The 17,161-nt window shown below is 38.6% G+C and overlaps 1 protein-coding gene across 27 annotated transcripts in view; it reads left to right on the forward strand.

Moving 5' to 3' along the window:
* PAK3 (p21 (RAC1) activated kinase 3) overlaps positions 1–15,868 on the forward strand; it is a 292,772-nt gene extending 276,904 nt beyond the window's left edge. For 19 of the 27 annotated variants that reach the window (XM_055377005.2, XM_055376998.2, XM_055377001.2 and 16 more), the window contains 2 exons: positions 4,966–5,103; positions 8,871–15,868. In XM_055377005.2, the coding sequence (XP_055232980.1) occupies positions 4,966–5,103; positions 8,871–8,960 (228 nt within the window). In that variant the 3' untranslated portion in view covers positions 8,961–15,868. Of the gene's footprint in view, positions 1–4,965; positions 5,104–5,426; positions 5,555–8,870 lie in introns of all 27 variants that reach the window. The other 8 variants (XM_055376995.2, XM_055376985.2, XM_055376989.2 and 5 more) reach the window with 1 other exon arrangement.
* Positions 15,869–17,161: the final 1,293 nt, after the last annotated feature.

The following is a 17,161-nucleotide window of genomic DNA, read 5'->3' on the forward strand; positions in this document are numbered from 1 at the left end:
AGGTCAGAAGATCAAGACCATCCTGGTCAACATGGTGAAACCCTGTCTCTACTAAAAATACAAAAATTAGCTGGGCATGGTGGTGGGCGCCTGTAATCCCAGCTACTCGGGAGGCTGAGGCAGGAGAATCGCTTGAACCCAGGAGGTGGAGATTGCAGTGAGCCATGATCGCACCACTACACTCCAGTCTGGCAACAGAGCAAGACTTCGTCTCAAAAAAAAAAAAAAAGAAAAGAAAAGAAAAGAAAATGTCTGTGTTGGGGAGAGTCTTAGAATATCTCCTCCTCTTTCTCCCTGTTCTTTTCCCTCTTAACTGCTCTTAAGAGGAATTTTGGGGAGCACAGTTTGAAAACCACCTCTGTGGACCATGGGGAGTGACAAAAAATTTTAAAGCAGGAAGTGAATGACATGATGAGACCTGTGATGAGATAAGATTGTTAAGGAGGATGGACTGAAGAATAAAAAGGCTTGAATAATGGAAAAACGGTTAGGAGGTTATCGTAACTTTGGAACCATCTGAAAGAAGCCCGACTTTAAGCAAAGACAATAGGGATAGAGAGAAGTGGATGGGTATGAAAGACATTTCTAAAGGTTGCATTAATAGAACGTGGTGGACTATTTATAATAAGGGTGTGGAGTGGGGAAGATTGCTGGGTGAGGAAGAAGGGGGAAAAGATGATTATATGGTTTCTTACTTAACATTAGAAGCAACCAACTAGTATATGGGAAATATCTAGTCTAATTTCTAATAGCCACCTTATTTTCTTTGAGTTTTCATTAGCTCAGATAAAACCAACATGTTATCACTCATGCCCAGAACTATTGTCCTTAATCTTTCTTCATCTAACACTTGACTTTGCTAGTAAAACCCTTTTTGTTGTCATTGTTTTATTGGCTACAACTGTATTTGTCTCTCATTAGCTGGGTAGTGGGTAGCAATTTTCTTTTTTTTACTAAGAGAGTCCCCAGCTTACTCACAGGATGTGTTCCAAAAGTACATTTTTAAGTTAATTATTTGGACCTCAGAGTGCATTTTCCCATAGAAGTGGCATTATACATAGTGATTAGGTTCCCAGGCCAGTCCACAAAAGCCAGTTTAGCCCATATATAACTGAAAGTGTGGATTTTTGCAATGGAAATTAGTTGTAAATAATACTGTTGCAATTAAAATGAAAACAATAGTTGCAAAAGAAATAGTCTGGGTTTTTGTTTCCCTCAAAGAGTAGGGCTTGATGAAAAGCAGGTTTAATCCTAGGAAGACAAAGAGAAATAGATGGGGATTTTTGTGTAAATTGGACACTGCAGCTTTTTAACTGTATTTTCTAACTAATGTTTTGGAGGTTTTAAAATAATAAAAGCAACTGTGTCCATTGTAGAAAATTTGAAAAATTAAAAAATACATTTCAAAAATTAAGTCACCAACAATCCTACCACCCAGAGAGAACCAGTATTCACAAATTGGTGTGTTTCAGCCTTTTTCTTACTGCATGCATTTTTTAATCAGTTCACCAATAGTAATTATGGTGCATTGACATGATGAACTATTATGCAGCTCTTAAAATGATATTTATGAAGAATTTTTAAAACATCCAAAAATATTTATGACATAGTGTTGAGCAAAAGGCAACCTTGCATTTGATACCTTGTTTATGGATGAGGGAGTGTAAGCAGATCAACACTAATCAACCAGGGCAGGAGTCTGCTGTTAGGCCACCAATCAAAACCTCCTACTATCAGACCCACCCCCTAACAAAAACTACAGCCAGACCTTTTTGTTGAAGTTCTGAGGAGGACATAAGTGTTCTTTGAAGTACTGTAGAGGTTCGTAGCACTGGCTCTTCATTACTTCAGATTTTCCTTCAAATTACAGGGCTTTCTTCTCCCTTGATGTACTATTTCACTAGCACGACTCAGGCTTAACAACTATGATTAAGGTCATTTTTTTGGATTCATAAGTGGAATGGAAAAAAGGCCAAGTATTTCCTTAGGTAATTATGCATAGATTGAAGACAGATGAGAAGGACTCAGGTAGAGAAGATGTGTATGTACTTTAAAGGAAGAAAATTATGTGGAATAGAATATATTAAGCTAAGAATGGTGAAAGTAAAGTGAGAAAATGAGACATTATAGCATGAATACAGATCTACAGAGAGCAGAAACGAGTCTGGGAAAGGAAGAAAGGTGTGCTTGTTTAGGTCTGGGCTTGGCTACAGAGCAGGAAAAAAAGCAAGAACAGTGACTTTGGGGAAGTTGTAGCCAGCTGAAATCAAAGTTTTAGGAGGAGGCAGCGAATACAATTTGTAGCAACTGATTTTGTTTTAATAAAGGAATAAAGATGTTTGGGAGGACAGGTGCTTCAAGTACTAATCATCCAAGAACAAAAGCAGTTTGAACTTAATTGACTATATCTGCTATGATTGTGCACTATTAGATTTTAGCTCAATCAGTGATTTTCTAAAAGCATCCCATCTCCTTTTAGTCAAAACTGGATTTGTCACTGACTTGTATGTTGGCATGGGAGTCCTAATAGCTGCCACCTGCATTTCCTGTTCATCAATGAAGGTATTGAAAATTACAAAGGAATGAGAGTTGGGGGAAAGGAAGATGTTCATTTCGTAGGGGTGAGGGTATTTACATGTGGGTTTTTAAGTGTACAGTACTAGAAGGAAAAGCCAAAAGTTTCCATGCACTCTAGAGAAGCATATGGCATTGTAATTCTCACACATTGCTATGCAAGACAATCTCCTATGGAATTCTGTGGCTCTTACCTTTGGTGTACATACGACGCAGAGATTCTGAGTTATTATGTGTGAATTGGGCTCCAGGTTCTCAGCCAGGGATTCTCATTGTTGGTTGTAAATTGGAATCACCTGGAGAGCTTAAAAATATTGGCACCTAGGTTCTGTTCCCAGAGGTTTTTACTTAATTTTTCTGGGGGTGAGAACTGAGCATGGGGATTTTCTAACTCTCCCCAAGTGATTCTAATGTTCAGACAAGTCTGGGACCCTCTAGTTTAGCCCATTGCTTAATTACTTGGGTGGATTAAACTAGTTGTTCTTAAAGTGTTGTCCTGGAACCAGCAGCTTCAACATCAACAGGACACTTATTAGAATGCAAATTCTTGGGCCCCTGCCCATATTTACTGAAACTCTTGGGGTGGCTCAGAAACCTGTGTTTTAACAAACCCTCTGGATGATTCTGATGCATGCTATGAAGTTGACAGCCACTAGATTAAACGGTTGTTCCTGACCCTTTCTAAAGTACATCTGTGGGAGTTGCTAAAAAGAAGAGATGTCTTCAAGAGCTGATGAAAACTGGCCTGCAAAAGGACTTTTATAGAAATACCTATAATAATAATAATAGAAGCTAGAGCAGAGAAAGGGGAAAGGGGATGATAATTTGCTGCAAAACCTGGGCAAGTTCAGGGGGAACATGTCTTCATGAGTTAGGGGGTTTGTTGCATGGGCTGGTAAAACCCTGGCAGTACCTGCAGGCAAACTCCTACTTATTCTTCAATACCCTTTTAAAATGTCAGCCTCCTCTGTGAAGCTTTCTCTGAGCTGTGGTGTAAACTACTTCATCCTTGTTTTTACTTAGTGCTTTCTAGTTTCCTCGATTAGCTCTTGGCCCACTGTACTGTAGCTCTCTATATATGTCTGTCTCCCTCACTAAACTGTGTGATCCTTCAAAGCAAGATCACTGTCTTATTCATCCTTAGCTCTCCAGTGTCTAATAAACTATCTGGTACATACTAAATGCTCTTGAATTGTTTGCTTAGAGAGGGGATCAGTAATGGCCAGCTTTCTTGTATCAAGAACCTTCAGCTGGGCGCAGTGGCTCACACCTGTAATCCCAGCACTTTGGGAGACCGAGGTGGGTGGATCATTTAAGTTCGGGAGTTCAAGACCAGCCTGGCCAACATGCTGAAACCCCATCTCTACTAACATGGTGACGCGTGCCTGTAATCCCAGCTACTCTGGAGGCTGAGGCGGGAGAATCACTTGAACCCAGGAGGCAGAGGTTGCAGTGAACTGAGATCGTGCCCTGCACTCCAGCCTGGGCAACAGAGCAAGACTCCGTCTCAAAAAAAAAACCTTCAAAAGATGGGTTTACCTTTGTGAATTAATCATAGTCCTGAGTTCAACTCTGACTAGAAGACTAGAGACATTGATTCTCTTAGGCCATCATGACTTGATGTCTCTTAGTGGTGGCCTTATACCACAAAGCTCTCAGAGAAGTATACAATTATTAGCAACTTATTATTTTACCATGATAATTGTCAGGTGCCAAGACTACTATTGTCATTTTTTCCTCATATTTCCTCTCATTGTAGATGCACCTTCATGGGAAATCTAATTAAAATCAATAGGGATACAGCTGCCACAGGGTAAAAGTATTTGAGTTCTTGGGTCCCACAGCTTGCCTCTCTCATCCAGGCACTGGCATCTTCTGGTTCATTGTACTTCCCTAATTCTATAATGTACTCTCTTCATTCCACATCTATTCACAAACATTCTTCAAACAAGATAAGCACTTAGTAAATTACAATTACCTTTCCATTGCACTTTCCCAAGGTTATACTCAGGTCAAAATGAATGGATGTATGTGTATTCCCCAAGTCTTTAGAGAAACAGATTTACAGGCAATCCTTTGGTTTAATTTTCTAGATACTTAATCACATATTCATTATATGTGGGTTTTTACTGGCTTAACTCTCAGAGGACAACCATATAACCTTATTTTTAAGTTTTTGGAGGTAGGACGACACTTCACTGTCACCTCAGTTACTGCCAATATTAATCATTTCTAAATGTTATAGAAACTTTGAAATATATGTGTCATTCTCTAAAGTGGAATTATTAAGACCCAGAATGTAAACCAGAAGAAACTGGATTTTTGCCTTCTGTGCCAACCCATGATTTTAATATGTATGTGCTGAATGGATTTTTCTATTTTTTTCTACAGGCATTGTATCTGATAGCCACTAATGGAACCCCAGAGCTCCAGAATCCTGAGAGACTGTCAGCTGTATTCCGTGACTTTTTAAATCGCTGTCTTGAGATGGATGTGGATAGGCGAGGATCTGCCAAGGAGCTTTTGCAGGTGAAAATAAAATAGGACAATTACAAAGAGAGGCATTATACTCAGCTTTTCCATCTCAATGTGTGACAGAGAGCTCTGTCAAGAGATGTCTAGAGTTAGGCTATTACCATTTTATTTTAGACCACAGGCACATAACTATAGGCACGCATCTAATACATGATTGATTGATGTGTTGCCTTTCTTCTGAGAAGTTGGCAGTGTAATCTGTAAATCTCTTTTGTTCTTCCTGGAGTCTTATTTTGCAAGGAAAAAAAAGCAATGTGACCCTCTGGTGTTGGTGTTTTGTTCTAAACTTTACTTGTGCCCCTGGATGTTGTATGCAGGTGCTCTTGGCCGGAGGTAATTCTCTACATAACTATGCAATTATTTCCATGGCATTTGCTACTGTAATGCTTTACTGGTCAAAGCCCCTTTGCTTGTGATGCCAATTGGCAGGCACCTGCTTGCCTGGGTGAGTACCATCCAGTGGTGAGTGCCTCTCTAACCATTTGTCCTTTTCATGGCTCTCAGGGATTAGTGTACATGATGAGAAATAATACTATGTACCAAATTCTTTCAATAAATTATTTCATTTTTATAACAACTCTATAGGGTAGGCATTATTATCCCATTTTATAGATGTAAAAGTTGAGACTCACAGCTCTTGAATGGCAGAGCTGGGATATGAGCCCTGAATTGTCTGACTTTCCACCACACATCACACACAAATGAATTTAGATAAAAATATGTCTTTATTTGATAAAGCAGTACGTGCCCAGCATTATACACATAGCTTCACTGCTGGGGAGTGTTTCTCAGGGACATGTATGAAGACATTTAACATCTAAGAACAATGACTGCTATTTTTCTTTGTGATTTTGAACACATAAGCCAATTAAACAGAAGGTGCAACACTTGGTTATACAGCGCATTAACCACAGATTGTCTGTTCTAGCCTACTCCCTGAAAGAAAAACCTGTTCCTGTTGCTTCTGAACTCCTTCCAGAGACAGAGCTGCACCCAGGCAAAAACTATCCCACCCTAACTCAGATCATACCTGGAATAAACCTATTTGGAGAAACTGAAGAGACTACATCTTTTCTTTTCTGCTACCTGCAAGCATTTCACAGGTTATCATAGGGCCCTAAAATGTCAAATCTGGAATGGCCCTTTGTTAATCCTCTAATTAATCCAGCCTCAAATTACAGATGAAAAGACAACTTTTGAGTACATCACTTTTATATTTTTTCACCCCTCCCACCACTCCACATACATATTCTGATACACATTCCTCTTATATCTTCTAGTAAGGATAATTGAAGGTGTAGGTTATCTTCAATTGGCTATCCAGATAAATGTGGCTATCCAGCTAAATAGATCATTAAATCAATTATCTAGTTAATTCATTCCCCAACAATACTTTTATATGAACCAGTCAGATAACTGATACAAAATTGTATTTTGAGTCTAAATTAAATAGTTTATTGCATCTTTTCATTTTATATATGTAAGCAATAGCCTGTATTTCTCTTTGAGTCCATGCAACTCCATTCTCTGACTCTAGCCTATTATTGCCATTTTCAAGATTAGAAAGGGGAGAGATGCATGACATTCACCCCACTGGAAGGCTGGAGAAAAGACACAGGTCTTCAATATTTGTGTGTCTTTCTGTATGACCTAAGACAGTTCTCTGTCCATCAATTGATATTTATTGAGCAACTTCCATTTGTAAAGCATAAGTGCAGTGGGTGGTACAAACCTATTAAAAGGCATGATTCCTCCATTTAAGAAGTTCACAACCTTCTTAGGTACATGAAAATATAATGCAAAGCTGTTTAGAGACTCATTCAACACAAAGAGCTGTTCAAATAGTAAATGATATGGTTGATTAGAGAAATACTTCTGTAAGCTAGGGGTGATCAGAAAATGTCTGCAAACAGGAAAGAGGTCTTCTGGGCCTTAAAGAAGTGATCAGGTTTAGATAAGTTGAAGAAAATAAGGGAAGAGATTTCAAATGGAAGGAAGTGTTAGGGTATAACCAAAGACATATGGGCAAGGTCTATAGGAACAGAACCTAGAAAGTGTAGCTGAAATAAAGAGTTCAAGTAAAGAAGCTGCAGGAGATAATCCTACCGTGGGCCTTGAACACCAGGCTTAAGAGTTGGGGCTGTAGGCAGTGGGGAAACACTGAAGATGTCTGAGGGACAAGCATGATGACAACTTTGTTTATGAAGATTAATCTGGTAGTATGTGGTAAGAATTAGCAACAGGAAAAAATGGAGACAGGGAGACCAAGGGGGAGTTATTATAATTTGGGATTAAGATGATTAGGATTGAATTAGAAAAAGCAAGAGATGGCCAGATGTGATTGCTATGCCTGTAATCCCAACACTTTGTGAGGCCGAGGCAGGCGGATCACCTGAGGTCAGGAGTTTGAGACCAGCCTGGCCAACATGGTGAAATGCTGTCTCTACTAAAAATACAAAAATTAGCCAGGCATGGTGGCATGCGCCTGTGATCCTGGCTACTCAGGAGACTGAGGCAGGAGAATCAGTTGAACCTGGGAGGCGGAAGTTGCAGTGAGCTGAGATTGTGCCACTGCACTCCAGCCTGGGCAACAGAGCAAGAGTCCATCTCAAAAAATAATAATAATAATAATAAAAATAAGCAAGAGATAAATGTAAGAGACGTTGAGAAGAGAGTACCCGGTAGCTTATTGCATTTAGAACATAAAGAAGAGGAAGACAAAAGTGACTTCAGGCTATCAAGTCAATGGTAGCATTCAGCAAGAGGACAAGTGATGGAAGACAATATAATAACTAACATTTCTTGACCCTATGTAACTTACAAGGGATTGCCACTTACCTCATTTAACCATTTTAATAAACAGAGATGAGGATTTAACCTAAGTGCTCTGACTCCAAAGCCCCTGTAGCTTACATTACACAAGATTGCCCTGCTTGTGAGACTGTAACATAACTTTTTAAATGTTGAATTTAAGGTGACAGAAGAAAATCCTGTAGGAAATATCCAGCAGGAAAACTAGGACCAGAGTTCAGGAAAGAGATCAGGTCACACACTATGGATTTAGGAGTCATCTCCATAAAGCTGATGGTGGGTTGAAACCATGAAAGAGAATGACATCTGTAAGAAATTAAATTAAAAAAAGAAGATGATGACAGCCAAGTTCTCATGAGTGGGAGGTAGGAGGAGGAAGTGAAACCAGGGAAGAAAATGGAGCTGGAATATTCAGTGCACATGCGCATGGAAGAGACCCAATATGGTAGAATGTCACAGGCTTCTGAGGCAAAAAAAAATAAATTAAAAAAATTCAAAGAAGGAAGGGATATTCACTTTTATTAAGTACTGCAGAGGGGCCAAAAGAGAAATGGTAGAGGCACAGCCATTGGGTTTAGCAGTTAGTAAGCCATTGGTTTCAGGACAGAGTTCTCTAGTGGTTAACTAAATATACTTTTTCCAAGCATGACAGCTTCTCTAGATAAATATATCAGTTTAGGAAAATCAGAGAGTCAGACTGTTGCAAACACAGTGAGATTTTACAAGATCCCTCAGAGTTTCTCACTCTGCTAGTCAGCTTCCAGAGGATTTCATGACATTGAAGTACAAAAACATCTGAAGGACAAAAGCTGGCACCGTTTTTAATTAAATGATATTTAATTGGGTGTTCAAAATATATCTTAATTAAAAAGGGCTGCTTGAAAATGTAAAGTAATATACTTGTTGGAGGAAAGAATTCCAATAATTCCTCTTTTTCCTTCCTTTTGCAGCATCCATTTTTAAAATTAGCCAAGCCTCTCTCCAGCCTGACTCCTCTGATTATCGCTGCAAAGGAAGCGATTAAGAACAGCAGCCGCTAAGACTGCAAGCCTTACACCTCACCATCTCCCTCATGAGTAAGACTGAAATAAAACTCTGCTGCAGGAAAGATGGAAGAAAAGACAGTCAAATGGGGTGGGGGTTCTTTACCTTTCAAATGAATAGAAACTTCTTATAAGCCTTTTTCCTACTCCCTCAGATTATGTAATTTATTTGTAAGCCTGAATCGCAGCCCAAACAGGGCAGCAATGTTGAAGTGACCATAAAGTGGTCACTTCCACCGTGAAGCGAAAGAGCCAGTAGTGAATCCCCTCATTTTGTGCATTCACTTTGAAGAAAAAGGTTTCTCAAGGATGCACACTCCCTCTTCATAGTGTTGTGTTTGTTTTTAAGTTAGAGAGTAGTCCCTCTTGCATTCAAACCTCCTTCAAAACTCCTTACCCAATGTGATGTTTTTCACTTGCATTGTCATTAGATGTCCAGAAAAAAAAAGATGTCAAAATGTTTTTCTAAAAAAAGAAAGCAAAAAAAGCAAGGCAAAAAAAAAAACAAACAAACAAAAACAAAAACAAGCAAACAAAAAATACCAGAGCAAGTACTGTGTGAACATGTGGAAGTCCATGCCCTAATAGAGTTGCAATTTTTTATTCTTCTTCTATAGTGGTGGCTTGGTTTGTGTACCTATTTTTCTGCATTTGTATTGGAAAAGGTTTCTTTTAAGACGTTTTCCAAAAGTGGAGAGGAATATGTGTGTTCAGGAAGGGCTTTCAAAAAACTGTATATCTAAATAAAGCTCAAACGGTGAAATCCTGTCACATTTTCACAATGATGCTTAAAAGATAGTTGAGTAAACCAGGTTGTTAATCTCCTTAATACCTGAAAGAGGACACACTGAAACTGTGACATCCTGCTAGGTGAGTTCAGGTTCTGAACCTAGGAAATCCTCATAGGAGAAACCACATTTAAACAAAGATGGGACTTTCTCTGAGAGCCAAAACCAGATAAATGTAGAATACTGAAATCCTTGTTGGACATTAAGTAAACAAAGATAATGATACCTAAATTAATCCTCTCTTGTGCTTATGAAACATATGCACTGTAAAATAGGCATACCAGGAGGAAATAGATCCATTAATCATCGTTTACTTATGATACAAATTATTTATTTTGACAATTTATAACCTTTAAAAAAGTTTTTTAAAGATCTAGAGAAAGGTGATATAGTAAACATTCAACTCTGTAAGAAATGGGAGGTCAGTGAAGGCTACATCCCAATCAATATTTGGCTCTAAGTACCTCTTCCCATTTTCCCTATGTATCACCTATTTCTGTTTCGGAATATGGTGTGTTCATGCTTAGTTCTTTGGGCTTTTGAATATCAAAAGCATATTCATAAATGTCTTGAAATTCTCTCCAGTGGAAAATAATTTTAACTTACAATCATATCCCAAGAAATGTCAGTCCAACAGAATTCCTTATAAGACTTGGGGAAAATAACAAAATTTGACTATTATTTCACCATATATCTATTTATTAAAAATTCAACAGTTGGCACTTCCTGAATCTTCTGAGAGTAGAAAAATATCTGCGGAGTGTCTGTGTAGAAAAGGATATGCCTCTATTTTGAGTGTATTGACAATTTTGTAAATTACAGAAAGTTGTTTCTCTAAGCCTTTGAAAAACTAACAATTTGTGTTATAGAAGGCTTCTTAATTTGTAGTATAAAAGAATCTAAACAGAACTTATGTACATTCAGCAAGAAGGGGAAAGAGATCAGTTACATAGGCCTCTCTCCTTCTTTGCCAAGGTACATCCATCCGTCTAACCATCCATGTATCCACATCTTAAAATGAAAGCACTTTCTTTAGAGTTTCAGCAAACTATATAGTGTACGTGTTTATGTTCAGGAGATGACCCCACTGGTGTATTTCCTATTTTCCCTATTGTTTTCTTTGACTGTAAAAGTTGGGAGAGGCTTGACCTCCTCCCCTTGAAAATGTCCACAGTGGGATAAAACAACAAATGTGAAAAGAAAATGAAACGGTAATATTAATTTGAAGCATACTATGTTATACTTTGCAAAAATGAATCTGGGCCTGTAATTTTTAATGCCACACTGCTCTAATGAGAGAGAGAGGCCTTAATTTTGATTTCATTCAAAAATAAGTACTTTAAAAAATTTTTCACTCATAGTGCCGGGAAATTCAATGAAATCCTGGGATGCAAATAAAAATCAGTACATTAGTGACTGTGTCCTGCCAGTGGAGAGAGCCCAATACCTGGTTAGGAAGCCCTATTCATTAGTTAGCATCCCTTACATGTTGAGAAGGCCTTTTTTTTGTTGTTATTTTGGAGACCTTGGAGCAGTGACCCTTCAGATCACTGTAGGCAGAGAAATGGCTTCTCTCTTATGCTTTCAGTTCAGCATATTAACAATGAGGAGCCAGGTACTTATTTACTACCACTTTGTACCAAGATTTGATAATAATATATCCCAGGAGGCATTACTTTTATAAATTTGTATTTATGTAAATTTTCAAATGAGAACAGCTTCTAAAGCCCCTTCCCTGTATTGGAGAGTTATGTATATTTCTAATAAGTATTAGAAAGAAGCTGTTTCTCATGCCACAGTGATGCTGAAGGATTCACATTTGGTACAATCGAGTAACTTGAACACCAGATTGTTAACAGTTTATTCTCTTTCCCTGGATTTTTTAGCTCATCTTGACACAGGTGAGTCTATCCAAATCTTTGATGTTGCTAGTGTGCCCTGAGATAACGAGGGCACATCCTTCAATGTTGATTCCAAAATGTCCTGAGATAGGAATAGGGCAGTGGGAAAGTCAGGGAAGGGTGAGAAGCACAGTAGAGATTATTTATTTAAAAAAGGAAAGAACATTAATGTTGTTAGCAAGGATCCAGTGCGTTGTCATAATCCCATGAGGATTTTCAGATGACACAATCCCCTCAAATCAGTCACCATGTTGGGTAATGACTTCGTTCTTGCTGATCTCGTGTGTGTGTCATTGTAAATATTTGTGTGTCCATGTTCCATTTTGGCTACTGGATGGCCAAGCCATGTAAGAAGATTTAACTCAAGTATTTATTCTTTATGTTATTCAGATTTCTTTCAGGCTTGTGAACTGCACCCCAATGTTTGAGTTTAACCACCTGATCCTTACATCTATCCCTCCCCGGTGAAGCACATTCCATTGCTAAAAGAAAAAGAAATACGAAATTGCTTCCTGTTGTCTGTATAACTGTTTTGATAGTTTGAGATGTTTGTCTATAAATGATATTTCTCAGCTCAAAGATCGTGTAAATAATTATATTCCTTTGCTCAATGAGTTGTTTATTTCTAATGAGGCTGCCAGTTCTGAGAGATTCTATAATATCACTTTTAAATAACATAAACAGGGATTACAACTATGTAAAAAGAAATGCATATGGACAAAGACTGGGAACACAGATAATTGAAATCAGTTGTGTTAGGGTGGTGGAATTATGTGAATTTTTTTTTCTTTTTAAAATTTTATTTGATATTGTTATAATATTGCTTTATAATAAATAAACAGCAGAAAGGGAACTATAGACACATAGAGAAGATGCCAGAAGCAGATGCCTTTTGGCCAGAGCCCAGAGCATGCAGGGCAGAGATATTTGCTAGTTACAATTATTCCATAGGCTTTATGCTTGCCTGGGTGCTGAGGTTGGCACACGCTCGGGTATGGCACACGCTTTCTTAGGAGACTATTATCTATAAGTTAAAGCTAGGGAGATGTCACTATTAGAACTCCAGACACACTCTTCTGCTTTAAAACAGGTTGTCTGCCCTCTGCTTTGGTATGGCATTCGGGTGTCTGTTTTGCGGTTGCTTTAGATTGGAGGGGTGACCATTTTATTAGCCCCCTTGATAACATCTGTTGCAGATATTGCCTTTCTGGAACGTTTTAACAGACTCTCAGGTTGAATTTTGGAGGAATAGAAGGATAAAATCCCCAGCTCCCACCATTTTCTTGTCCAACAGGATGTTACTGTATATCATTCAGGTAGGATTCTTCTTTTAATAACCAATAGGGCAAGTCCCACTAATTTCAATAGAAGTTATGACTTGCAATTAAAAGCTGACTTTGAAATCATTAAACAAATATGTAGGACTGTCTCTGCCTGTTGGCATTCAGTTATAGTTCTGTTAATTTTGGCTTGGGATGGTCTCCATGTGCTTTTTTCTGCCTATTTATAGGTTGTTTGCAGTAGTTGTGATTTTTAAAGAGCAAGGGAGACCATCTAACCAAAGGATAACTTCCTTCTAACTCACCAAAGAAATTTTAGGTGAGAACTTTAATAATGAGGTAGTCACCTCAGATATGCTGCTTAGTTTCACTAAAAGCAGACCCTATATACCTAGAGAAGTCACTGGCTTTTTATTGGTCATTCTCAATACAAAAATACTTAGGGGAGTCTTAACCCTGCCATCCCCGGTTGAATCTCTTGGTCTTTATCTAAGCTACTTGCAGTTAATATTCAGTTAAACAAAGGTATGGCCAGTAGTGCAAGTATCTCCCAGTCTCTGAGCTCTGAACAAGAGGACTGAAATTCAGCATTTGTAAACTGACAGTTTGATGGGCCTGGGATTTGAAGTGAACTCAGCACACAATTCTGAACATGTATTTGCATGTGGACTGGGAAGGAAATAAATGGGAACTTGGAAATAATGGAATATTTCTCCTATGAAAGAATTTTTCATAGAAGATTTGTTTTTGATATAATCTTTCTGTTGGTTAGCTTTTAGTGTTTTCATTCCTTTTCTGATCCACACTCCTTTAAGTGACCAAATGAATATAACCCAACATGCATTGGGAATGTGTTTAATATTAAACAATGTCTAACCGAATCTGCAAATGCGGGAACTGAGATATCACCTCCATGTGCACACCTGTGTGTACGAGTATTCTATACAACTTGTAGCATTTACTGCCACTTAATTGGGTTGAACTTGCAAGATAAACTTTTGGAAACTGCTTAGTGCCATCGGAGTCTCCTTTAGAAGCTGCCATCAGGCAAATGCTATCCCATAATACCAGCAGTAAGGTAGGCAACATGTTCAACAGATTTAGTACCCAAGAGGAAATCAACAGCGATAGTGGAGAATGAGTCAGATGTAGTGGAATAAATACTAGCCTAGGAAGAAGGAGCCCTGGAGTCTAATGTGAGCTTTATTACTAAATTGCTGTGTGACCTTAGGCAAGTCACTTAACCTCTCCATGGCTGTTTCCTCATCTGTAAAATAAGTGTATTGGACTAGATGATCCTTAGGGTCTTTCCAAAAGTCTAACATTCTATGGCATTATAGGTTGCCTTGCAAATTCAGCCTGCTGTGGTGATGGCAAATATCACGTTTAAGCCTGAGTCTCTTATGTTGCAGTTAAATAAAAGAACTATGTAAGATGGTTTTTAAAATTCAAGCAAATGGGCCGGGTGCGGTGGCTCATGCCTGTAATCCCAGCACTTTGGGAGGCCAAGGCAGGCGGATCACCTGAGGTCGGGAGTTTGAGACCAGCCTGACCAACATAGAGAAACCCCATCTCTACTAAAAATACAAAATTAGCCGGGTGTGGTGGCGGGCGCCTGTAATCCCAGCTACTCGGGAGGCTGAGGTGGGAGAATCGCTTGAACCCAGGAGGCGGAGGTTGTGGTGAGCTGAGATCATGCCATTGCACTCCAGCCTCGGCAACAAGAGTGAAACTTCGTCTCCAAAAAAAAAAAAAAAAAAAAAAAAACTCAAGCAAATGAAGTTCATAATAATAGGGGATGTTGATAAAACTTGTGGCAGCCTTCCAATTCATTTACAGTTGTTTCGTTTTGTTTTTGTTTTAATGTCCATTTTCTGTTGACTGTTCCCAGTTTTCATTTTCCATACAGTCTGTATGTAAAGTCTGGTTTTCATTAAGCTGTGACCAGTATTTGCCACTACAACAGAAACACACTGTCACACTTGCTAGAATATAACTGTACTTGGGCTTCTCCTTTCCTGTGAAGTAGTGCTGGGCTTTCTAGAGTTTAATTCTCAAGTGGCACAAGATAGCAGAGCCCATGCATTTTAATGGCTGAGACTGCTAAGAGTGAACCTAAACACTCACAAGTTGCAGAGAGAAATGAAAAACTAATTACATGCTATTAGCATTGAGAAATGTTGACAGATTAATTTGTTGGGAACCAAAGATAGCATTTCTGATGACAACTCCCACAGTGATTGGCCAGTTGTATGATGAGTACACTGCTGGAAAGAGGGTAAACTGGGAGTTAGTGGATGGTCCCAATGACCTGCCTACAGCAGAGTGCCAACCAGCCCTGAGTGCAAAATTCAAGTTCAATGTGTGTGCTTGTGTGTGGTGTGCTTTATGGACCCGCAAATGCCATATTCATTATTGATGATAAGATCTTCACAGAATCCTGTAACTACTAATGCGTTGAGTTTTTAATCTCAGTACATCAGCCAGGAGGAGCCATATCACAGGGTAGTGATGTCTACTGGGATTATACTCATAACATCTACACAAAACAAGTTGAGAAGGATCCACATTTTCATTGTTTATCAGAATTGTATCTCATTTGGCTGAGCATTACTTTTGTCAAAATGTGTTATCTGTAAACCATGTGTAGTGAAATTCTTCTGTACTTTGGATTAAAGGTATTTATGGTCTTTTTGTTTGTTTGATTTTTAAGTAAGTTATTTCTTTTGTAGACCTGCTGATGGTATGGTTCCATCCTTCTGACCTCAGCATCCAATCTTTTTAAGGATTTTTGTTTTCAATATTGTTATTTTAAATTGTGGTTGAAGCAATAGAAAATTGAAATATGGATTGTGCATGACTGTGTCTTGAGTGTAAAAATATTGCAGTTTGAAACTTGGATCTAAAGTATTGCAAATAAAAATGACAAACATCAATGAGCTATTGCTTCTGTCTTCTGTCACCTTCCCATCCACCCCCCTTGGCATTGACCATTTTACCTACTTCACAGGTTAGAGGGTATCACCATCTCATAGGTCTGGAGTCAGGGAAATGCCCAGCCTTGTCAGCCATACAGGAAATGCTCTGCAAATTCTGCTACTAAATAACTCGGACCCAGAGTCTCCATCTGATGTTTACATGGAATAGCTCAGAGAGGTGAATGTGTATACTCAATGCAGGTCAGAAGCCTTGCAGATCACAAATGTAGATGAAGGGGAACTATCAAAAGAAATCACGTGTAGTAAATAATTTGTTTTTGATCATCTTTCCACTTGGAAAATTCTGAACACGCAAAACCATCTGCACAATGTTTAGTTTTGTCTTATATCTGATACCAAAGTCCAGAGGTCACAGGAGGCATTTCAACCAACATTACTGAAAACCTTCATTCATTAATTTGCTCACACATTTGAAAAGCATGTATTGAGCTGCTGCTACATGTCAGACACTGTAGATATTCAAAAAATCACCTGTAAATGTGACTAAATGACAGTAAAGCTTGTTAAAAGCTGCTAGACGCACCTGTTGGAGTCAGGTTTGTCAGAGGCTCTCTTGAGTCCTCAAGACTCAAGGACACCAGCAATTTGGTAAACTGGAGGTTTGTTCCACTAGTATTACTTGTACAGTGGGCATAGTACTCCTTCTAGAGAAGGTGTATATAATTTTGTACCTTTGTGTAAGTGCATACACACTGGTACTATATTCCTTACAAATGGATTATGTATCTTACCAAATGTTATTTCTAGTTCACTGTACTTACATGCAAGCTTTAATTTTCTCACTTAATCTCTCCACGTTGAAAGCCAAAAACACATTTTCTGTAAATATGAGCGGGCAAGTGAATGAGAATTCCAGCAACTAGGATTTAGCCAAGTTCTCTACTGCCCATGTGCATAATTACTGCACTGCCTCTCTTACTAACAAGCTCCTGCTAACAAGCCTCACACCCTTCCAGCCTTTCTTGCCAGGTTACTCCAACTATTTTTCTATTCCTATTAAATGAAGCAGAAATACTGTCTATGAGTTAGCAAATTACCAATATCTTCCATCACAAAATAAAATCTGAAGGCATTTTCCTTTGTCACAATGACTTGGAGGAGCAGGGCCCAAACAATGATAAATATATTATTCCACAGCTCAACCTTATAAGCATGATTGCTGGAACTCTAGCCTTATCCAAGTTCCTTACCTCCTACTGAAGTGAGGAGGGGCTAATACCTGAAGTGCCC

Source organism: Gorilla gorilla, chromosome X, assembly GCF_029281585.2.
Source record: "Gorilla gorilla gorilla isolate KB3781 chromosome X, NHGRI_mGorGor1-v2.1_pri, whole genome shotgun sequence".
Lineage (NCBI taxonomy): Eukaryota > Metazoa > Chordata > Mammalia > Primates > Hominidae > Gorilla > Gorilla gorilla.